Source organism: Oncorhynchus nerka, linkage group LG12 (assembly GCF_034236695.1).
Source record: "Oncorhynchus nerka isolate Pitt River linkage group LG12, Oner_Uvic_2.0, whole genome shotgun sequence".
In the NCBI taxonomy this organism is placed as follows: Eukaryota; Metazoa; Chordata; class Actinopteri; order Salmoniformes; family Salmonidae; genus Oncorhynchus; species Oncorhynchus nerka.
Genome location: NC_088407.1, coordinates 36,189,657 through 36,214,545, shown reverse-complemented (window position 1 = coordinate 36,214,545; position 24,889 = coordinate 36,189,657). Strand labels below are relative to the sequence as shown.

The 24,889-nt window shown below is 44.8% G+C and overlaps 1 protein-coding gene across 3 annotated transcripts in view; it reads right to left on the bottom strand.

Annotated features, from left to right (window-relative positions):
- Positions 1 to 527: 527 nt before the first annotated feature.
- Positions 528 to 24,889, bottom strand: part of afap1 (actin filament associated protein 1) — a 117,944-nt gene continuing 93,582 nt past the window's right edge. For 2 of the 3 annotated variants that reach the window (XM_029674805.2, XM_029674804.2), the window contains exons 7-18: positions 21,022 to 21,105; positions 16,633 to 16,714; positions 13,624 to 13,776; positions 10,159 to 10,370; positions 9,659 to 9,804; positions 7,169 to 7,283; positions 6,516 to 6,755; positions 4,412 to 4,532; positions 3,011 to 3,175; positions 2,352 to 2,542; positions 1,746 to 1,913; positions 528 to 1,494 (exon numbers count right to left, since the gene is read on the bottom strand). In XM_029674805.2, coding sequence (XP_029530665.2) covers positions 1,468 to 1,494; positions 1,746 to 1,913; positions 2,352 to 2,542; positions 3,011 to 3,175; positions 4,412 to 4,532; positions 6,516 to 6,755; positions 7,169 to 7,283; positions 9,659 to 9,804; positions 10,159 to 10,370; positions 13,624 to 13,776; positions 16,633 to 16,714; positions 21,022 to 21,105 — 1,704 coding nt within the window. In that variant the 3' untranslated portion in view covers positions 528 to 1,467. The remainder of the gene's footprint in view (positions 1,495 to 1,745; positions 1,914 to 2,351; positions 2,543 to 3,010; positions 3,176 to 4,411; positions 4,533 to 6,515; positions 6,756 to 7,168; positions 7,284 to 9,658; positions 9,805 to 10,158; positions 10,371 to 13,623; positions 13,777 to 16,632; positions 16,715 to 21,021; positions 21,106 to 24,889) is intronic. The other variant, XM_029674806.2, reaches the window with a different exon arrangement.

Sequence of the window (24,889 nt, the reverse complement as noted above, 5' to 3'; positions counted from 1 at the left end):
AGCTGTGTGGATATGACAGTATTTGCAGTGTACTGTAGAGGTGGTAAAAGCCTTACCAAAAGCACCATTAGAAATAAATGACATAATAAATGACACACATAATGTGTGTGCTTGTGTGTTCACGTGCGCGTGCCTATGTGGTGTGTATGAGCTGAAACGTATTGCTACAGTAGAAGTTGGAAGTTCAAGAATCCACAACTAGGTCACAGTCTCTGGTTGAAGCGGAGAACACACAGTATTTCTGACCATACCAGCCTCTATTTCTAACAGTGTATTAGTGATGGGGATGGAATGTGCCTTGGAGACGTTTCAACACACGCGCACACATACACTATCGTGCGCACTAACATGCAAGCCACAAACACGCTCACTCACACACACACAGTCGTGCGCACTAACACACAAGCCACAAACACACTCACTCACACACACAGTCGTGCGCACTAACACACAAGCCACAAACACACTCACACTCGTGCGCACAACACACAGTCACAAACACGCACTAACACAGTCAAGCCAACACACAAGCCACACACACACACACACAAGCCACACATACACATACCAGATCAGATCACAGGGCTACAGTACACCAGTGGCATGATTAAAAGAGCTGGGCCGAGGCTCCTGGTTGTCAAGCTTAAATATAAGAGGCCACGTTACTTGAGGTTTTAGGATTTTTCCAATGCCAGAGGCCAAACTCACCAGGACACGACCACGCCTTAGCCTGACCTGCACTTTACTGAGTGAAGCATTCCAATGGCCCACTCACAAGCATCAACCAGTAGGGAGTAGGTGTGTTGCTGGTTTGATGATCTGCAAATCATCTGGATTGCCTAACAGTGATAGTGATGATTCGATTAACCCATTTAGATGACGTGAACATTAGTGGCGCAGTGCAGTTACCACTCTAAACATATGCTTGTGAACAAGAGAGCTTCTAACTGAGTAGGAAAGATAACATGGGCGCTTACGGAGAGCCAGCTATACTATAAAACAAGCATTAAATATTATCAACATAAATAATCACAGGGATGTTTACTTAATAAACATTTACAAATAAATACTTGGTTTTGCACTTGATTTTTGAACCCCAAGAGTTGTAGAAACCAGATTTGTGTGTGATGGAGAAACAGATCACAAAAGACCGTCTATGATTGGATGTCTGCTTGAAAAGAAAGAAAACGATTGGACGAATACCAAAACCGCACGACAGAGTATTTCAAACATGCCAGATATAATACACGGTATTATACAATAGTAAGCTACAAAAAGAGTGCTAATTTCTTTATGTTTTGGAAATAAAGTATACTCAAAATCAGCATCGTCTTTCTGGTTGGCTATGCTACGCTTGTAGAGTACTCCTCTTCAACCTTCTTCCCCCATGTGAAAAGTGAATAAATATATACACACACAAAAAAAACAAGCTGGTACAATAGGATCGTTTGTGAAGAGAGTTGCTGCTTATGTGCCAGTCTTCATCTCCCATTCCTGCAACGAAGGGAACAGTGACTGTGCTTGGGTGTCAGGATATCAATGCAAATGCATGCAAATAATACAGCGCATAAAATCGCATGTACTTACAGTTACATGCAGCTAAATGCAAATTCGGTATCGTCATTGGACTGGGCTGGGATGTGTGGCAATGGATGTGTGTGTGTCAGTTGTGTGGCAATGCAGTTGACTGAGTGCTGACTGTGTTCCGAGCGCGCGCGCGTTTGTTCTCTGTAACTCTGTCTCACCTTGGCCTTCCTGAGGACGTGGCCGCGGACGGTCGAGGGTTTCTGATTGGCCGTCCTGCGGAGGAGGGAGGCGCTGTTGACGGGCAGAGTAGAACAGCTCTCTGTGTCGCTGGTGTCACAGCTGGAGATGGGAGAGTTCTCTTGGGTACGCCTCAGCAACACTGGGGACTGGACACACAGATACACACCATTCAGAGTCGGCAGAAACATGTTTGTCATCGGTATGTTGGGAATATTGCTTACGCCAGACAAGTTTTTGAAATGCAGATGGAGAAATGCACATAAGGTAAAAAAATAATAATAATAATTTAAGTCCCTTTAGACTATCTAGAAGACTAATTTACATGGACAAAATGCTTTGTCTGTTCATTATTCAAGAGGACACCTTTTCACAGTATTGAAACTCAGCCATAGGTCATGGACATGGTCGGTGTAGCCAGAAGAGGGCTGGGTCCTCTCTAGGTTTCTTCCTAGGTTCCTGCCTTTCTAGGGAGTTTTTCCTAGCCACTGTGCTTCTACATCTGCATTGCTTGCTCTTAGGGGTTGTAGGCTGCGTATCTGCTGATGTAAAAAGTCTCTATAAAATAAACGTGATTGAGGTCTAACCTGCGGGCTGGAGGTGCCAGACTTGGGCTCAATGGTGAGTCCCAGGGTGACTCCTCCACTCAGGGCCTTCTTCAGACTCTCCTTGACCTCCGTCAGCTCCAGCTCCAGGCTCACCCTCTCGTCCTCCTTCAGCTTGCACTCGTCCTCCACCTTCTTCAGCCGCTCCACCAGAGACGCAGCGGAACGCTTACCTGTGGGAGGGAGGAATGAAGAGGAAGGAGGTTCACTCCCGGTTCCCGTCTTACTGTTATTTTAGTTTATTGACAAGTTTCTCAGGATAAGAACATCTGATACACTCCCATCTCTCCCCCTCCAAACCAGTCTTCCATCCCGCACCACTCACTCCTAACCATAATCCTCCCACCCGTGACTCCATCATACACCACTAACTCCCACATGTCCACTCTTCCTTCCAACACTCATTCCATCTCCCACCACTCTAAACCGCTCTTCCTCTTCTCCTCCAATAATATCTCACCATACTTTCACTCCCACCTCTCCCCAGTCTAATCCTTCGTCTCTCACCACTTACTCTTTACCTCTCCCCCTTCTCTCTCTATCTTGGAAAAAGCGTGTGTGTGTGTGTGTGTGTGTGTGTGTGTGTGTGTGTGTGTATGTCTGTCTGTCTAAGTGTGCATGCGTTTGTCTCTCTGTCATACCGGTGCTGGCCTCCATGGCGGTGCGCAGGTCTTTCCGGTCCTTCTTCAGCTGGGTCAGACGGTTCCTGATGTCCTGCTTCCTCCTCATCAGCTCCTCCTCTTTAGCCTGCAGCCGCTTTGCGTCCGCCTCCACGCGGTTCTTCCCGTACTTATACTGCTCTGCGCCTACAGGAGAGAGAGGGGCTTTACGCCATATATCCCTTTGCGCCGTTAAAACCAAAATGCTCATTAGGTGGTGGGAAACGGGTAATGGAAGGGGAGGGGAGAAGGAGGGATTAGGGGGAGGGAGAAGGAGAGAATGAGATCCAAAAGGAGGTAAGGAAATATGTGAAGAAGGATGGATTGCTTTGAGAGGGAAGGAGGGAGTGGTGAAAGAAAAAGACCATGCTCATCAGAGTTGTAGACGAGGCATAAACTGACCAGAAACCCATTGAACCCAAACCTCAGCCTATAAGCACTCCTTAATCAAACAGAGTAGAGTAGGGACTAGGAACCGACCCTGCTGAAAAAAAAAGAGGCCACTAGAACCTCTCCACACCACTGAAGTACGACTGTGTGTGTGAGTGTGTGTGTGCGCCTGCGTGCGTATGTGCCTCACTAGCACATTAGCCTCTACGAAGGACCAAAAAATCAATCAAACCACCACTTGACATCTCCAACCATCAATATGGGCCTATTTTAGCTTGACATTGTGTATTGTGTAACATACACTAAATCCAAAATGGCACATAGTTGGTATCCCCTACGAACACGATGCTTACAAAAGCGACCAAATATGAGAAAGTGGGTTCAAAACTGTCGTAGTTCACACATTACTGAAAACACACAGACCTTCACCACAAAGATTAGCCTCACCAGTAACCACGGGTCACCCTGGCCAAATATTCAAGCTGCTACTTGAACATTGACTCGACGTTGAATGATAGTTTGGTCCGGGTATGTCATGCTAATCCTCCATAAGGCTGGGATTTACAACGGATGGTTTCAAGGAAGCCGTCTTCGCACCATCCAAAGATATTTACTCCTGCTGCTCCACCAACTGTAATTTGTGAATTCCGGATTTTTTTGTGTGTGGCTCCAGTTTTCCTAGAAAGCGATCAGTGGTGGGTTTGACTGAGACTGAGGAGTGGGGAGCCAGACTTCATGTCTGCTAAGACCAGGCTACTGCTAAATATCACAGCTAGCAGACTGTATAAGGGCTGACTAGAAGTGACAGGCTAGCAGTAGCTTATGAATTATCACACTGGTATGTACTGTGTCATGATTTATAGAAAGACTCATACACTCATGGGAATGGGTGTGTGTGTCTCGCTCACTCGCTCTCATTCTATCTAGCTCTCAAACTCCCACACACACACACACACACACACACACACACACACACACACACTAGACTCTTACTGGAGTTGTTGCGTTTCACAGATGCTCCACTGGTTGTTCCATTGGTCTTCTTGGCCTGGTTCTTGTCCACCTTCTGTTTAGACGCTGTCCCATTGGTCACTGGGGCCTTCTTTCCCTTCAGCTGATTGGTCGAGAAGGAGGAAGCGAGAGAGCAGGCATTCACAATCTGGTTGAAACGCACAGTCCTTAAACTATTAACTACAATTTGCAGCTATAATGAAAACCACTACGCTACAGTTCAAACATACAGTTAAAATGTCCACAACCCACTTCCAAAAAAATCAACCATGCCCATCTAAATTCCCAGGTGGGTAAGATCATGTGAACGACTCTGTGCACAGCTGTAGAAATGAATTGCACGTTAAACACATGACACTAAACGTATGAATCCCACAGTAATCCCAGCATTAGGCTAAACCAGCCCTATTGAACTGTATTCCCCTGGAGAGTGTGTGTGTGTGTGTGTGTGTGTGTGTGTGTGTGTGTGTGTGTGTGTACTACTATATAACCAGGGGTTTGGATGTGGTGCTCTACCATTCAGTTTCAATTAGCTTTACTGAAAGCATTAGGGCTATTGAGCCGGAGTTGTACACCTAGCAGGATGACGTTAAACACTAGCGCAGGCTTTGTGGCGCAGGGTTCCATGTTAACACCCCTGGCCATAAACACACACGCACACGGACCGATGCATGCAAGCACACACACACACATCAAAGCTCAACTCTACAAAGCCAAGTGGTGACTTATGCGAGTAACAGTGCTAGGTGGCGTTTCCAACTCACATCCATGTAGGCTATAAAAATATAATTACATACATGCATGCAGGCGATGGTCGTTGTAAAGGCAAGGAGCAGTATAAACACACAGAGGACACACACACACACACACACACACACACACAAAGGAGGAAAAGCCTCTATCATCTGGGTGGTCTGAAGTGCTCCCACAGATACGCTGCCTAACACACTGCAGATATTCGATCCCCTCTTACTTCTCTCAATCCAATATCAGGCCTCTAGCTAAAGTGTTGCATGGTCAATGTCTCAGACCCTAACTAACGCCCAGATACTCAATACCGGACAGAGTATTTTTTAGTAAGAGCTGCACTACAGCAGGACTAAGCTAGCGGGGATTTTGAGGATAATGTCTCAAAACCTGGATTCTGGGTGGCCAGTATCAACACCATTACATTAAATGTTTCTGCAGGAATAATAAATGTAATAAGAATTGAATCCCTCCCCCGGCCCATTGTTAGGCATACCGCTTACCTCTCCCTCAGCAAAGACACACTAGCACACGGAGTGGACAAAACATTACAAACGCCTCACTAATACCGAGTTGCACCCCTACCCCACAGCACAGCCTATAATTTGTCGCTGCATGTACTCTACAAGGTGTCGAAAAGCAATCCACAGGAAAGCTGGCCCGTGTTGACTCTAATGCTTCCCACAGTTGTGTCAAGTTGTCTGGAATGCCGTTTGTGTGGTGGGCCATTCATGATACACACGGAAACTGCCTGAGAGTGAAAAAGCCCAGCAGCGTTGCAGTTCTTGACACACTCAAACCGGTGTGCCTGGCAGCTACTACCGTACCCCATTCAAATACGCTTAAATCTTTTGTCTTAACCATTCACCCTCTAAGTGGCACACACACACACACACACAATCCATGTCTCGATCGTCTCAAGGCTTAAACATCATAACACTTCTCCTCCGCTTCATCTAAACTGATTGAATTGGATTTAACAAAGCAACATCAACAAAGGGATCATAGTTTTCTCCTGGATTCACCTGGTCAGTCTATGTCATGGAAAGAGCAGGCGAACACTGCGCATACAACATGTTAAAGGGAGAGCTAACTCCAAAATCAAAGTTCTTAGATGGAATTCAAGATGCTGTCAATCTCTCCCAATAATTTGGGTTTTAAGGCCTTGAGATTTTGATGAATGCATATAGCAGGATCTATACAACAAATGCCATAAGAGACTCGACTTTAGACGATTTGAACTTTGAATTTGAGGTGAACTATCCCTTTAAGATGACAGAAAAGTACACAGTGTTAATTAAGGTTTACGTTAATGTTAAGACAGCAGAGCGTTAGTCACCTGAGTACCGGCTTTAGTGTTAGTGTTAGCTGAGGAAGAGGAGGAGAGGAATTTGGATTTAACAGGGCCAGGGGTTTTGCAGTGGCTGGAGGAAGAGGCTAGGCGGCTGGGCTTGGGGGAGTAGCGGGCGGCCAGCTTGGGCGAAGGCATGTTCTCATAGAGGTCAGCATCCTCATACAACACCTCCTCTCTCAGACGTCGCCCTCCGGTGGCAGGGCTGGAGTATAACGCCTCTGGGTCCTTACGTTAGAGGTAGGCATGCAGAGAGGAGAGGAAACGGAGGAGGAGATTAAAGGAAATAAAGAGAAAGAAAAATAAGAGAAACAAGGACATGAAAAGAGAATAAAGGGAAGGAGTACATTTGAAAAAGAGCAAAAAAACAAGTCAGGAAAAGGGGGAAAAAAAGAAAAGAAGAGAGGAAGCCAAAGGGTTGTTATTGTTACAGAAAAGTGAGCTAGAGCAGAGGAAAGCACTTGCACAATTATTAATCAAAGTCGGATTAGAGTGAGAAAGAGGAAGAGAAACAGAAAGATACCCAATCCAAGCCATCACAAGCAGCGCGGCATCCAGATATAATAGTTACTGAGATATTGCAGAAATATGTGCGCTAATTTGTTTGTTTTCTCAGTGTGTGTGTGTGTGTGTGTCCTTACCGTTCCATTGATGGGCACATCATCATAGTGCAGTGCCATTCCAGAGGGGCAGGCATAACCGTTCACAGGGTTGTCCAGATAGGGGTTGGGAGATACAACGCGTTTACTAGTGAAGCTGAGGACAAAATGCACATATCCATGAGTGAGTGATAATACATCAGGGAATCGACATGTAAAAAGTTGTTATAGTCCAAAAGTAAAGCGCTTATATAACACGTGGAGTCTAGTGGCGAATATGGAGAGGTTTGTCCATGAAGGACCTTTATAGCTGGACACTTACACTGAGTGTACAAAACGTTAAGGTCACCTTCCTAATGAGTTGCACCCTCCACTTTTGCCCTCTGAACAGCCTCAATTACTCGAGGCATGGAAGCTACAAGGTGTCGAAAGCGTTTCCACAAGAGATGCTGGCCCCATATTGACTCTAATTGCTTCCCTCAGTTGTGTCAAGTTGGCTGGATGTGCTTTGGGTGGTGGACCATTCTTGATGCACACGGGAAACTGTTGCGCGTGAAAAACACAGCAGCGTTGCAGTTCTTGACACAAACTGTTGCGCCTGGCGCCTACTACCATACCCTGTTCAAAGGCACTTAAATGCTTCGTCTTGCCCATTCAACCTCCATGGCACACACACACAATCCATGTCTCAATTACATCGAAGCTTAAAAATATATTTTTTAACATGTCTCCTCCCCTACATCTACACTGACTGAAGTGGATTTAGGAAGTGACCTTAATAAGGGATCATAACTTTCGCCTGGATTCGCCTGGTCAGCCTATTTAATGGACAGAGCAGGTGTTCTTAATGTTTTGTACACTCGGTGTATGGCGGTCTCATATATTGCCGGCATCATACAAATAACAGTTCAGACATTTAGTGCTCCCTTGGGTATGCAGGCGCTTTATCCAGCCCTTGCAACGTGTATCGTGTTATCGTGTGGGGAGGACTGGCCTGCACACAGAGTGCTTTTGTGAAAACCCTCTTGGTCAGAGTGACACATCAAATGGCCAGAGAGCGGGAAATAAATTGGTCCAGACATGTCCATTCCTAACTGAATGGGGGTCTGAGCGGCTGAGGGAACAACACACATACTTTTTGAGATTCAAAAACATACATTATCTGCCCCAAAGAATATTTGCTTTTTCTGAGATCCCCAATAGGGTGATAAGTACGGTGCATTCAGAAAGTATTCAGACCATTTTTCCATATTTTGTTATGTTACAGTCTTATTCTAAAATTGATTAGATAGATGAGAAACACAATACCCCATAATGACAAAGCAGAAATTGAGCTCAGGTGCATCCTGTTTCCATTGATCATCCTTGAGATGTTTCTACAACTTGATTGGAGTCCGCCTTGGTCATGATTTGGAAAGGCACACACCTGTCTATATAAGGTCACACAGTTGAATGTCCGTGTCAGAGCAAAAACCAAGCCACGAGGTCGAACGAATTGTCCGTAGAGCTTCGAGACAGGATTGTGTCGAGGCACAGATCTGGGGAAGGGTAGCAAAAAATGTCTGCACCATTGACGGTCCCCAAGAACACAGTGGCCTTCATCATTCTTAAATGGAAGTTTGGAACAAATAACACTCTTGCTAGAGCTGGCCGCCCGGCCAAACTGAGCAATCGGGGGAGAAGGTCCTTGGTCAGGGAGGTGACCAAGAACCTGAGCTCCAGAGATCCTCTGTGGAGATGGGAGAATCTTCCAGAAGGACAACCATCTCGTCAACACTCCACCAATCAGGCCTTTATGGTAGAGTGGCCAGACAGAAGCCACTTCTCAGTGAAAGGCACATGACAGCCTGCTTGGAGTTTACCAAAAGGCACCTCAGACCATGAGAAACAAGATTCTCTGGTCTGATGAAACCATGAAGGCCAAGTGTCATGTCTGGAAGAAACCTGGCACCATCCCTACAGAGAAGCATGGTGGCAGCATCATGCTGTGGGGATGTTTTTCAGAGGCAGGGACTGGGAGACTAGTCAGGATTGAGGGAAAGATGAACGGAGCAACGTACAGACAGATCCTTGATGAAAACCTGCCCCAGAGCACTCAGTACCTCAGACTGGAGCAAAGGTTCACCTTCTAACAGGGCAACAACCCTAAGCACACAGCCAAGACAATGCAAGAGTGGCTTCGGGACAAGTCTCTGAATGTCCTTGAGTGGCCCAGCCAGAGCCCAGACTAACATCTCTGGAGAGAGCTAAAAATAGCTGTGCAGCAACGCTCCCCATCCAACCTGACAGAGCTTGAGAGGATCTGCAGAGAAGAATGGGAGAAACTCCCCAAATACAGGTGTGCCAAGCTTGTAGCATCATACCCCAAAAGACTTGAGGCTGTAATTGCTGCCGAAGGTGCTTCAACAAAGTACGAAAATGTAATATTTCTAAAAACCTGTTTCTGCTATGTGATTATGTGGTATCGTGTGTAGATTGATGAGGGAAAAACGGCAGTGTGTGTGTGCGCACGCGTGTATGTGTGTGTCTAACCAGAAGGACTGCTTGGCCAGCTGGATGACGTTAGCGGTAGTCTCTACGTCTATGTAGTCGTAGTGCAGGGCAGCAGGGTCTGTGGTGGAACCAGTCTCAGCGAGCAGCACCCCCAACCACCGACCCATACTCTCTGAGGAGGATGCCTGGAGAGAAGAGGAGAGGTGGGTAAGAGATTATTACGCTAATTTAAAGAAACTAGTATCTATATATTTATGTTAATACTATTCATTGGTTTAGAAAACAGGTGTACCTATGTATAAACTTCAACAACAAAAAATGATAAAACAAGAGATAACTTTCCATAATTTCTTTCCATCCAATCCGTACTATCACTACAACATTAGCACTTCACAGTGCCGTAGGACAAAATTGCCCTACGACACTGATTTAAGGTCAGACCTGATGACCATGAAGATTCAGAGTTGGCGAGGGTAAGCTGATCCTAGATCTGAACCTAAGACTAACCTCCACCCCGAGCCAATTGACCGCCAACCTACCTCCAGTACAGCCACCTCCTGTCCATTGCGGAGCAGGCGGAAGGCGAAGGGGTGTTTGGAGTCCAGCCCGGGGCTGACCTCGCAGCCTCTGAGGGGCAGGCTGGCCATATGGGTCTTCAGGTCAGCGCGGTCCTTATGGAGCAACAGCTGGTTGTCCTTCAGACGACACCAACGCTCACGCCAGCGGTTATTGGACATCACGTTCAGGTAGCCTGTCAATCAGACAAGACGGACCAGTTAGGACAAAAGGGTGGGGTAAAATGGCGAATAGCAAAACAGCAGACCAGAAAATTAGTCTATAGCTGCAGTTCTGGCTGTTCTCATTCAAGACATTTCCCCATACGTTCTATAAGCCCTCTATATAACAATACCTATACAACCAAATCCACCCTTTATATACAGTGGCAAGAAAAAGTACGTGAACCCTTTGGAATTACCTGGATTTCTGCATAAATTGATCATCAAATTTGATCTGATCTTCATCTAAGTCACAACAATAGACAAACATAGTGTGCTTAAACGAATAACACACAAATTATTGTATTTTTCTTGTCTATATTGAATACATAATTTAAACATGCACAGTGTAGTGTCGTGTCGCTATTCTATAAAATCCTTTCTCTGTAATTAATATTACCTGATTGAGCTTATCATGTATATGTAATTAACTAGAAAGTCGGGGCACCACAAAATAATATTTATAGAGCTGTTATCTTCCGAATAAACTCTTAAAGACCTAGTAATATTTTACATCAATAGCAGTCAATATTAATCATCACCTTATTTCAGTCTGAAACAAGAATTTACAACTTTCAGATATCTTCACGAACCCTGGCTAACAAGTTGAATCAGCAATACAAAATTGTGTTTAATTGTTAATTTACTAAATACCTCATCAATCACACAGAATTACATATACACAGAATGAATCGTACATTGATTACAAATTATGTCATAAAGGAAAACGTCCCTAGCGGACGGAACAGATATGACAGCTGGTTACACAAAGAAAAGGGGGCTGGGTTTCAGTGAAAGAGCGGGAAGACTGAGGAACAAAGGGAGAAGCGATGTCTCTACCGGAACGTAGGCAGCTACTCTATCGTAAATACAGTATCTTATGCATTCTAAATTACCGCCCATTTGGAAAAGGAAAATGCAATAAATATTTACTCTGAGCTGCACTTCAATAGTTTGGTGGTAGATGGATGGCCGTGTTGCTCAACAGAGTCCTTTGTCCTTTGAAGAGTGTCTCTGGTGGTGAACGGGAAACGTTGTAGTGTCGTCGTTGGGTGGTAGATGGGATACTCCATCTGTCCTTTCCTAGCCCACGTTTTTAGCTGCTGTTGCTAACTCAACGGCTAGGATGTCTCACTTCTTTAGTGAATAAGAGTTCAAAGTTCATACCATTCACAACCAAAGCTCACGCTGAGGTTGGCTTAGTTCTGTAGTTGACATGTTAGTCCTTCTAAACGTATGGGCCGGCGTCCTCACGTCCTCTGAACAGGAGGTTAAATTTTTCGTCAAGGCTTTATATAGTGGAGGGAGAAGGGTGTGTTTTCATAGTTTTATAACCCATGTCTCTTCACCGGGAACGGGCCACTGTTTGAGCAGAGCCCTAACCTTATGAAAACCCAAATCTCTCATTTGGAAGCTAAAATTACATTGAATCTTTTCACCAATAATTTTATATTCAAACATTTAAATTGCACAACAATTCCATGTGAATCTGATAACTATAATGTGTAGACTTTCCACTGTACCGTTTATGTCATCCTATCATTGAGAATGTTTCAGATGACAACCGAACTGACATCATATTCATTAAGTGCCAACGCATATGTTCAACTGGTCGGATTACCAAAATATGGTTAATTTCCCCCCAACTTCTGATGTTCCCAGAATCCCTATGTTAACCAAGGGATTTTCAATAGTCACATCAGTAGGGTAGAGAGAGGAAAAAGGGGGGAAAGAGGTATTTATGACTGTCATAAACCTACCCCCAGGCCAGCGTCATGACAGTAGGTTGGAAAAAGTATGAACCCCTAGGCTAATGACTTCTCCAAAAGCTAATTGGAGTCAGGAGTCAGCTAACTTGGAGTCCAATCAATGAGACAAGATTAGAGATGTTGGTTAAAGCCGCCTTGCCCTATAAAAACACAAAAAATGTGAGTTTGTTATTCACAAGAAGCATTGCCTGATGTGAACCATGCCTCGAAAAAAATAGATCTCAGAAGACCTATGATTAAGAATTGTTGACTTGCATAAAGCTGGAAGGGGTTACAAAAGTATCTCTAAAAGCCTTGATGTTCATCAGTCCACGGTAAGACAAATTGTCTATAAATGGAGAAAGTTCAGCACTGTTGCTACTCTCCTTAGGAGTGGCCGTCCTGCAAAGATGACTGCAAGAGCACAGCGCAGAACGCTCAATGGGGTTGAGAAGAATTCTAGAGTGTCAGCTAAAGACTTACAGAAATCTCTGTTGACAAGTCTACGATAAGTAAAACACTAAACAAGAATGGTGTTCATGGGAGGACACCCCGGTAGAAGCCACTGATGCCCCGAAAAACATTGTTGCACGTCTGAAGTTTGCAAAAGCGCACCTGGATGTTCCACAGCGCTACTGGCAAAATATTCTGTCGACAGATGAAACAGTTGAGTTGTTGGAAGGAACAACACAACACTATGCGTGGAGAAAAAAAAGGCACAGCACACCAACATCAAAACCTCATCCCAACTGTAAAGTATGGTGGAGGGAGCATCATGTTTTGTGGCTATTTTGTTGCCTCAGGGCCTGGTCAGCTTGCTGTCATAGGTGGAAAAATAAATTCCCAAGTTTATCATGACATTTTGCAGGAGAATGTTAGAATCTGTCCGCCAATTGAAGCTCAACAGAAGTTGGGTGATGCAACAGGACAACGACCCAAAACACAGAAGTAACTGAACAACAGAATGGCTTCAACAGAAGAAAATATGCCTTCTGGAGTGGCCCAGTCAGAGTCCTAACCTCAACCCGATTGAGATGCTGTGGCATGACCTCAAGAGAGCAGGTCACACCAGACACTCAAAGAATATTGCGAAACTGAAACAGTTGGTGGTCAAAAATTCCTCCTGACAGTTGTGCAGATCTGATCCGCAACCACAGAAAACGTTTGGTTGAGGTTATTGTTGCCAAAGGAGGGTCAACCAGTTATTAAATCCAAGGGTTCACATACTTTTCCACCCTGCACTGTGAATCTTTACACAGTGTGCTCAATAAAGACATGAAAATGTATAATTGTCTGTGTGTTATTAGTTTAAGCAGACTGTGTTTGTCTATTGTTGTGACCTAGATGAAGATCAGATCAAATTTTATGACCATTTTATGCAGAAATCCAGGTATTTCCAAAGGGTTCACATACTTTTTCTTCCCACTGTAGGTTGACCTCTAAACCCCAGATGTGCTCTAACCCCTAAGAGGTGTCTTACCACAGGTGGGTATGTCCTCCTCGGCTGAAGAGGTCTGTTCGTCAGTGGACGGCTTCTTTTTGCCCAGGCCAATGATCTTAGTTATCTTCTTTCCCGCCCCTTTTCCCAGCGTGCCTCCCTTCTGACTCTTCTGAGAGTCCTTCTTTCCTTTACCTGAGAGAGAGAGAGAGATAGAGAGAGGGAGAGGAAGAGAGGAGGAAAAGAGAGAGAGAGAGAGGGAGTGAAAGAGCAAAGAGAGACATGCAATGTCAGAGAGCTAGACCTTCAAGGTAATTTCACCTTTAAGAATGAAAAAAATATTACATCAGCTATTTGATCAGATTGTCATATTATTTGAATATTTAGGTCAGTAATTAGGCCTCAATTCTACTAACCGAAGAGGCCCACAGACACAATGACAGTGCACATTCTCCTGTAAATACCGCTAAACTGGACTAAACCCGGTCATAAAGCCTGTCTCTCTGTGTGTCTGAATAGAAAATCTGCTGGTCGTCTGAGGGTTGTTTGGATTGTGTGGTCTGCGGTGAGCAGGGTTTGGTCGAAGAGATCCACTCTGGAAACTGCCAGAAGGGTAAACGAGAGATGAGCCACAGACAGAATGACAAGAATCACATAGTTGAGAAGAGATGATGGAAATGGCCATAAAATTATTTGTATTGTATAGTGTGTGACAGGGAGATTCACTGACTAGAAAGTAGTGCATATTCCTATAAGCTTTTGTCTTAAGAAAACTGCAATATTTAAATTCTCCCAATATCTGCAGAGTTTGATTATCTGCATCATACCCATGTACATTATTACCTGTCAATATCCATTAATTACTACAGAATATAGTATAACTCCCCCTTCACAAAGTTGTGGAGGTCCCATTTTCCTTTGTGGAGACGGACACAATAGTGAGACAGAAAGAAGAGAGGGGTTTTCTGAGGCAGGGGTGCAAAATTCCCTGTGAATGATGTCATTGTAGTGAAGCAGCTGACGCTCGGAGTCTGGAGTGCTTCTGCAGACAGACGCTTACGCTGACACACACACAGAGAGACGCAGACAGACGTAAGACACACACACCTCCGCTGCCCTGCAGGAATCAACTCAAATCCCGTTACCCTGATAGTGATGATATCTACCATGGCGACAAATCTTATCAAATATGTGGCCATTTCTGCCCAACCCCTGCTAGTGATTTATTTCTCACACACACACACACACACACACACACACACACACACACACAAGACTTCGGGCCTAAGGTAGGGAGCCAGACACACATGTGTGAAAGAGCTTCACTTTGAATGATTATAATAAATTTCCTCTTCTTTTTGCCGTGAAAGACAGGGGGAAACTCTCTGATCAGGCTAATTTGATTCCACTGAGTCAAGTTCGCTTCTTACCAGCCATGGAAGGAATGTGGCTGATTAAGCTGAAAAAGGGGGTTTGGAGACTCGTTTTTCTCCCGCAGAAAGTGGGCAGCTGGGGTGAAATGGTGTGAGAAGAGTGGGTCTGTGGTAGTTGTTTGGCTTGGAGATGCAGTGGTACTGTAGAGATATGAGGTGATATCATCAACCACTGGCTCGCCATTGGTGACATAGTGTATGGACTCAAGCCACCACCCACCCCTACTCCGTGGGAACTAGATATGAGAGGATTGGAGGAGTGCAAGCAATATGACAAATATTCAACCTAGCCTATCAGAGGGCATTGTGGAGCTTTACCATAGTCTTAGTTCTACATGAAGTGCATATAGGGGTAGGGGATATGGGTCAATTTGGGATTGGGCATCAAATAATAATTGATGAATAAAAGTGGTAGCCAAGCAGCATTACCCCTCCAATCCTCCAGAGGGCAGTATCATAATACACTCACAATTGGTCTCACCAGAGGGAGCACAACAAATGCATAGACTTACAGCAATCTGTCAAAAGCCATCAGTCAGAGATCGTGTGCATATTTCCACAACAATCACGGTGATATGCAGCTGTGATATGCAAACTATTAGACACAGGTCTATTAATCACAGCCTGGGGAGAGAGAGCGAGAGAGTCTGCGTGCGTTGGTTTGTGCATAATGAAACCAAACACAAACAGCTCTAAATTCCAGAGAATCCAAACAAGAGGTCTCGACAAGTTAAATGAACATGTGAACCCCGCGGAATTGAGCTTGTCGAGCAAGCAGACGCTGAATAATCCCATCCTGCTATTTAGACAGCATCTCGGCTGTCTTGGTACTGGGTGCAGGAAAAAAGGTTCCATATCAACTAAACGTGGAATAAATCCAAATGCTCAAGTCCATTGTTGCTGTAGCTAATCTCAATCATACTCCCCTGAACACACAAGCTGCTCTGACCCTGAAGAAAATACACCCCATCTCCAATCAACATAAGAGTATAGAGGGATTTACAGCTGGGTCAACGCTGAAGAAACACAAGGCTTCATTAGCATTAAAGCTGCAATACTGTATGTAACTTTTTGGTCGACCTGACCAAATTCACATAGAAAAGTGTGTTATAGATCCGTCACTCTCTTTTGAACGTCTAAAAAAGTGGTAGATCCGTTCTATGTGCTCTATTTCTATGCTTCCCGGTCTTAAGTTTAGTTTTTGCTCTATTACTTTCGGCTTTGAACACCAGCTTATATATATATATATAATATATATTTCACAGCGGTTTAGATGGTACAATGATTCTCTACACAATACTTGCTTGTTTTGTCACTGAAATGACTCAAACCAACTCAAATTCTAGCAACTAGGAAATGGCAGAGCGATTTCTGCATAGTGCATCTTGAAGACTAAAGGATAAAGAATATGAATCTAGAGCTAAAACATGGCTTACATGCCATTACTCATTTAACTTCCAGGGGGACAGTATTGAACCAAGGGAAAGTCCAATTGAGAAGAGATTCTTTCACACCAATATCAAGAGTGTGTGTTCAAAACCAGAATGCCATTAACCCAGTATGATGTGCTGTACTTCGTGTAGCTATCAAAGTATTCCAGACCCTTCCCTGGTCTCACCTTGGTCCTTACAGTCGGTGACGGTGTGTCCGTTCTCATGGGGCGGCTCGCCATCTGAGCTCGGCCTATCACATGACACCTTCTGCAATGGAGGAGTTAGAACTGTTAGACAGATATTTACATTTTAAAAATATATATTTAACCCTTATTTTACAGGTAAGTTGACCAAGAACACATTCTCATTTACAGCGACGACCTTGGGGATAGTTACAGGGGAGAGGAGGGGGGGATGAATGAGCCCATTGGAAGCTGGGGATGATTAGGTGGCCATGAGTATGGTATGAGGGCCAGATTGAGAATTTAGCCAGGACACCGGGGTTAACAATAAGTGCCATGTGTTCTTCAGTGACCACAGTGTGTCAGGACACCCGTTTAACGTCCCATCCGAAAGACGGAACCCTACACAGGGCAACGCTCCCAATCACTGCCCTGGGGCATTAAAAAAATAATAATAATTAGAACAGAGGAAAGAGTGCCTCCTACTGGCCCTCCAAAACCAATTCTAGCAGCAACTGGTCTCCCATCGAGGGACCGACCCGGACCAGACCTGTTTAGCTTCAGAGGCAAGCCAGCAGTAGGATGCAGGGTGGTACACGTGCAGACAGAAATATAAAAACAGACAAACACACACGCAGACACAGAGCGAGAGAGAGAGAGAAATACAGAGACGCACACACACAACCATATACATAAAACACACACTGTACCCACAGAGAATCTCGGAGAGCATCTGCAACATGTTATGGTTGAAATAATTAGGCTAGGCTTCTGTGTACTGTGCCAGCTAGGGAGCGGTTTGTCATTAAACTCCTTCTGATCTGCCTAATTTTCCACCACCGTACACACACACACACACACACACACACACACACACACAAGCTCTGTACAATAAGGCTCCAACAGTTCCAGTAAGTTTACCTGTTTTCTCCAGGCTATTGAAATCCAATAACACACTCTTCCTTCACCTCCCTACACACACTGTGCCAGAGCTGTAATTAAGTGCTATTTGGCACAACAATTACAGCTTTTACTGCAATGTGCTGCCCTGGCATCCTGCTTGTTATTAGGGAACACAGGCGAGGGGCCCTATGGCAGCATACAGGGATATGTGTGTGTGTGTACACTGCTCAAAAAAATAAAGGGAACACTAAAATAACACATCCTAGATCTGAATGAATGAAATATTCTTATTAAATACTTTTTTCTTTACATAGTTTAATGTGCTGACAACAAAATCACACAAAAATGATCAATGGAAATCAAATTTATCAACCCATGGAGGTCTGGATTTGGAGTCACACTCAAAATTTAAGTGGAAATCCACACTACAGACTGATCCAACTTTGATGTAATGTCCTTAAAACAAGTCAAAATGAGGCCCAGTAGTGTGTGTGGCCTCCACGTGCCTGTATGACCTCCCTACAACGCCTGGGCATGCTCCTGATGAAGTGGCGGATGGTCTCCTGAGGGATCTCCTCCTAGACCTAGACTAAAGCATCCGCCAACTCCTGGACAGTCTGTGGTGCAACGTGGCGTTGGTGGATGGAGCGAGACATGATGTCCCAGATGTGCTCAATTGGATTCAGGTCTGGGGAACGGGCCGGCCAGTCCATAGCATCAATGCCTTCCTCTTGCAGGAACTGCTGACACACTCCAGCCACATGAGGTCTAGCATTGTCTTGCATTAGGAGGAACCCAGGGCCAACCGCACCAGCATATGGTCTCACAAGGGGTCTGAGGATCTCATCTCGGTACCTAATGGCAGTCAGGCTACCTCTGGCGAGCACATGAAGGGCTGTGCGGCCCCCCAAAGAAATGACTGACCAACCGACAAACTGGTCATGCTGGAGGATGTTGCAGGCAGCAGAACGTTCTCCACGGCGTCTCCAGGCTGTCACGTCTGTCACATGTGCTCAGTGTGAACCTGCTTTCATCTGTGAAGAGCACAATGTGCCAGTGGCGAATTTGCCAATCTTGGTGTTCTCTGGCAAATGCCAAACGTCCTGCATGGTGTTGGGCTGTAAGCACAACCCCCACCTGTGGACGTTGGGCCCTCATTCCAGCCTCATGGAGTCTGTTTCTGACCGTTTGAGCAGACACATGCACATTTGTGGCCTGCTGGAGGTCATTTTGCAGGGCTCTGGCAATGCTCTTCCTGTTCCTCCTTGCACAAAGGCGGAGGTAGCGATCCTGCTGCAGGGTTGTTGCCCTCCTACGGCCTCCTCCACGTCTCCTGATGTACTGGCCTGTCTCCTGGTAGCGCCTCCATGCTCTGGACACTACGCTGACAGACACAGCAAACCTTCTTGCCACAGCTCGCATTGATGTTACATCCTGGATGAGCTGCACTACCTGAGCCACTTGTGTGGGTTGAAAGCACCGCCAGCATTCAAAAGTGACCAAAACATCAGCCAGGAAGCATAGGAACTGAGAAGTGGTCTGTGGTTATCACCTGCAGAATCACTCCTTTATTGGGGGTGTGTTGCTAATTGCCTATAATTTCCACCTGTTGTCTATTCCATTTGCACAACAGCATGTGAAATTTATTGTCAATCAGTGTTGCTTCCTAAGTGGACAGTTTGATTTCACAGAAGGGTGATTGACTTGGAGTTACATTGTGTTGTTTAAGTGTTCCCTTAATTTTTTTGAGCAGTGTATAAATATATATATATATATATATATATATATATATATACATACATATATACACACACACACACACACTTGAAGTCAGAAGTTGACATACACCTTGGCCAAAATACATTTGAACTCAGTTTCTCAATTCCTGACATTTAATCCTAGTATAAATTCCCTGTCTTAGGTCAGTTAGGATCACCACTTTATTTGAAGAATGTGAAATGTCAGAATAATAGCAGAGAGAATGATTTATTTAAGCTTTTTCTTTCATCACATTCCCAGTGGGACTGAAGTTTACATACACTCAATTTGTATTTGGTAGCATTGCCTTTAAATTGTTTAACTTGGGTCAAACGTTTTGGGCATCCTTCCACAAGCTTCCCACAATAAGTTGGGTGAATTTTGGCCCATTCCTCCTGACAGAGCTGGTGTAACTGAGTCAGGTTTGTAGGCCTCCTTGCTCACACACGCTTTTTCAGTTCTGCCCACACATTTTCTATAGGATTGAGGTCAGGGCTTTGTCCAATACCTTGTTGTCTTTAAGCCATTTTGCCACAACTTTGGAAGTATGCTTGGGGTCCATTGTCCATTTTGAAGACCCATTTGCGACCAAGCTTCAACTTTCTGACTGATGTCTTGAAATGTTGCTTCAATATATCCACATAATTTTTCTTCCTCATGACGCCATCTATTTTGTGAAGTGCACCAGTCCCTCCTGCAGCAACCCAGACCAGAGGACATTTCCCCAAAAAGTACGATCGTTGTCCCAATGTGCAGTTGCAAACCGTAGTCTGGCATTTTAATGGTGGTTTTGGAGCAGTGGCTTCTTCCTTGCTGAGAGGCCTTTCAGGTTATGTCGATTATAGGACCCGTTTTACTGTGGATATAGATACTTTTGTACGTGTTTCCTCCAGCATCTTCACAGGGTCTTTTGCTGTTGTTCTGTGATTGATTTGCACCTTTCGTACCAAAGTACATTCATCTCTAGGAGACAGAACGTGTCTCCTTCCTGAGCGGTTTGACGGCTGCGTGGTCCCATGGTGTTTATACTTGCGTACTATTGTTTGTACAGATGAACATGGTACCTTCAGCCATTTGGAAATTGCTCCCAAGGATGAACCAGACATCTGGAGGTCTCACATTTTTTCTGAAGTCTTGGCTGATTTCTTTTGACTTTCCCATTATGTCAATCCAAGAGGCACTTTTAGGTAGGCCTTGAAATACATCCACAGGTACACCTCCAAGTGACTCAAATTATGTCAATTAGCCTATCAGAAGCTTCTAAAGCCATGACATTATTTTCCGGTGTTTGCCAAGCTGTTTAAAGGCACAGTAAACTTAGTTTATGTAAACTTCTGACCCACTGGAATTGTGATAATTGAATTGAAATATAAGTGAAATCATCTGTCTGTAAACAATTATTGGAAAAATTACTTGTGTCATGCACGAAGTAGATGTCCTAACCGACTTGCCAAAACTATAGTTTGTTAACAAGAAATTTGTGGAGGGGTTGAAAAACAAGTTAATTACTAAGTGTATATAAACTTCAGACTTCAACTGTATGTATGTATGTATGTATGTATGTATGTATGTATGTATGCATGTATGTATGTATGCATGTATGTATGCATGTATGTCCTTACCTTCACGTTTATGTGTTTGTGCACATGTTCGTTTTGATTCTGAGTTTTGCGTCTCGCTGGTGTGTGCAAGTGTGTCTTTCTGTGCCTGACCCGGCGTTCTGCTCCTTACCTTCTCCAGGTCGGGCTTGTGTACAGGAGACCCGGCGCCTGCTCCATCTGAGTCCCCTCCGTTGCTGCACACCTCCCTCATCACCTACAGGAAGAGGAAGACCAAACACACAAAGACAGCACTGTTTAGTTACAACAATGCGTCATCAGTTCATGCTCATTTCAAGCATGGGAGCAAGATTGAACAGGTCATGTCAATGCATTTCATTTCAAAAACATGTTACATCAGCAGATGGATCATCGTGCAGTATGAAACACAAGCAGTATGAAACACACGCAGTATGAAACACACGCAACATGACTGACGGAAAAGTCGCGGGGGGAAAAAGGCAACGGCTCGGTACACAGATAGCTGTACAGTACTTGACTACAGCCATTGGTATTGTCGCATCCATTGTGAGACGCATCCATTGTGTTATGTAACACGCCCATTCAGAACGGCATATCAAGGGATATCCACACATTGCATGGGGGCGTGGACGGGCCGCCAGTTTGGATCAACATGACCTCGCAGAACCTCCAACCTGGCAACCCATCAACAGCACAACCACCACCATATTGAGTCAATATCATTGACACATGAGCAGCGAGTGAATGAATGATAACGCTATGCTAGGTTAACCTGCGAGGGGTGACTTGGGGACTACTGTGGAGACAGGCAACACGTACACGAGCACGTACGCGCACGCAGGTATGCACACACACACAAACAACCCTCAAAACACCCACACACACACACAACCCTTCAAAACCATCCGCGTCTGTCCCCGCGGTGGAGTTCTTCTCAGCGTCTCTGCTCACCACAGTTCATTGGCTTTGGCTGGGAGCGAACATAATTGGCTCTGCAGGGAAATTACAGGCTGTGGCTGGGCTCCATGGTTTTGGCCCTAGCCAGAGCGTTGCTGGAACGATTGGGACAGACATTAACTAAATGTCTCCCTATCTGCCATCAGGGAGAGGCAAATCACACAGTTTATATAATATTATACAGATAAAATCAAATCAAATGTTATTGGTCACACACATATTTAGCAGATGCTATTGCGGGTGTGGCGAAATGCTTGGGTTTTGGGTTGGGTTTGGAGGGCTTAAGGACTTTCGTCATCTGCCAATAGAGGGGTGTTTTGTTATATCTGGGAGAATACTCTTCATATATGCTTCACATCAATCTAGTGCCATAAACATTTGTGGCATATAACTGGAAAATATTATTCTCTGCTGAATCTGTGAATGGCAGTGTTCTTATTGTGAGTGACAACCCATACTTTAACACCATGCATACTATACTGCATGTACATGGATAAAGATCCATGGTGTAAAGGAACACCTAGGTGAGAATTCTGTTCATTGACTATAGCTCAGCGTTCAACAGCATAGTGCCCTCAAAGCTCATCAATAAGCTAATGATCCTGGGACTAAACACCGCCCTCTGCAACTGGACCCTGGACTTCCTGACGGGCCACCCCCAGGTGGTAAGAGTAGGCAACAACACGTTTGTCACACTGATCAACAACACTGGGGCCCCTCAGAGGTGTGTACTTAGTCCCCTACTGTACTCCCTGTTCACCCATGACTGGCCAAACACGACTCCAACACCATCATTAAGTTTGCTGACGACACAATAGTGGTAGGGCTGATCACAGACAGCGATGAGACAGCCTATAGGGAGAAGGTCAGAGACAACAACCTCTCCCTCAATGTGAGTAAGACAAAAGAGCTGACCGCGGCCTACAGGAAAAGGTGGACCGAACAGGCCGCCATTAACATCGACGGGGCTGTAGTGGAGCGTGTCGAGAGCTTCAAGTTGCTTGGTATCCACATCACCAACGAACTATTATGGTCCAAACACAAGACTGTCGTGAAGAGGGCACGACAACACCTTTTCCCCCTCCGAAGACTGAAAAGATTTGGCATGGGTTCCCAGATCCTCAAAAAGTTCTATAGCTGCACCATCGAGAGCATCCTGACCGGTTGCATCACTGCCTGGTATGGCAACTGCTTGGCATCTGACCGTAAGGCGCTACAAAGGGTAGTGCGTACAGCCCAGTACATCACTGGAGCCAAGCTTCCTGCGATCCAAGACCTATACAATAGGCGTGTCAGAGGAAAGCCCAAAAAATTGTCAGAGACTCCAGCCACCCAAGTCATAGACTGCTTTCTCTGCTACTGCATGGCAAGCGGTACCGGTACCGGACCAAAAGACTCCTCAACAGCTTCTACCCCCAAACCATAATACTGCTGAACAATTATTCAAATGGCCACCGGACTATTTACATTGACCCCTCCCCCCTATTTGTTTTGTACACTGCTGCTACTTGCTGTTTATTACCTATGCATAGTCACTTCACCCTTACCTACATGTACAAATTACCTCGACTAACGAGTACCCCCGCACATTGACTCGGTACCGGTACCCCCGCATACAGCCTCGTTATTATTTTATTGTGTTACTTTTTATTATTTTTTTACTTGAATTGATTTGGTAAATATTTTCTTAACTCTTCTTCAACTGCACTGTTGGTTAAGGGCTTGTGAGTAAGCATTTCAAAGGTAAGGTCTACACTTGTTATATTCGGCACATTTGTCAAATAAAGTTTGATTTGATGTGTACACATACAGGCATCCACACTCTCGTGCAGGACACGGGTGTTGCCAAACATCGAGTGGCCCCAATGCAAAATGATTTCAGAGGAAGGATTTCAGGCAACACTGGCAGCAAAGGACAATCATAAGAGCCTGACTGGGATAGGACTTGAACAGTGATTATAGAGCGAGACTGTGAGTGTAAACAGGCAACACACAGTATGAGACGCCAAGCAGCCACTGCAGACCAGTAACCATATGACATGCAACATTATATCTCACCAGGCCTGCTTGCAGAAACAGGGGGATAATTACCACAAGACGAAAGAGAGGGAGGAGGAGAATAAGAGGAGGAAGAGAAAGATTACTAGCATTGGCCAAGTAGAGAAGAGGAAGAAAAGCAGGTCATGTCGAAGACGAGCGCTACAGAGACAAAGGAGAGATGAGGTAAGGAAACAAGGAGAAAAATATCAAATTCACGAGACCAAAAGGCACTGGAAAGGATTAGAAAGGTAGTAGCAACCCTATATGGACTTTTAGATTCCATACACAGTTCATTAGCCACACAATTTCTGGATTTCACATTAGTAAACTGTTTTGGTGCGCCTAAAGGCTCTGTTCTAGTCCCGTCTCCATTAACCAATGTAGTCTTACATGACTCAGTTCTTTACAGGAACATGGTATTGGATCATAATCCTCCGACTAGGGTGGGATTTATCGGAGATCTTTTATATCCATTATTCCATCTTTAATGTGAAATGCAAGAGTGATTATTATCGAAGCTCTGTGTCTCTGGATGGAGAAACAGAGTAGGGGAGACAGGGAGAGAGACAGAGACAGAGAGAAAAAGAGAGAGCGGGGAAGAGTGAGAAAGACAGAGCAAGCGAGAAAGAAAGAAAGACAAAAACTAAGGAAAGACAAAGAAACAGAGAAAGAGAGAGAAACAGATCCCTTTTATTCTAGGGTCCTAGGCAACATCTAGCCCTAACATCCAAACACATGCTCCACACTCTAATCTTTTTGGCTCTGTGAGCTGCTCAAACACCCCCAGGCGTAACTGTATGCAGAGCAGGCCAAGAGAATATCTCCTCCCTCACTGTACAGTTAATCATGCGAAGGTAAAATATGTGACTTCATTCCAATCCATCCACTCTATGCTCCTGTTTTGGGGTACGTCGAACCACGGCCAGCCGGGCCTCATAATTGAGCGCACTGATTGCAAGAGTCATTGGGCATGAAAAAGTAAGCATATGTCAATTAAGTAAACTAAAGACAGAGAGATTGTT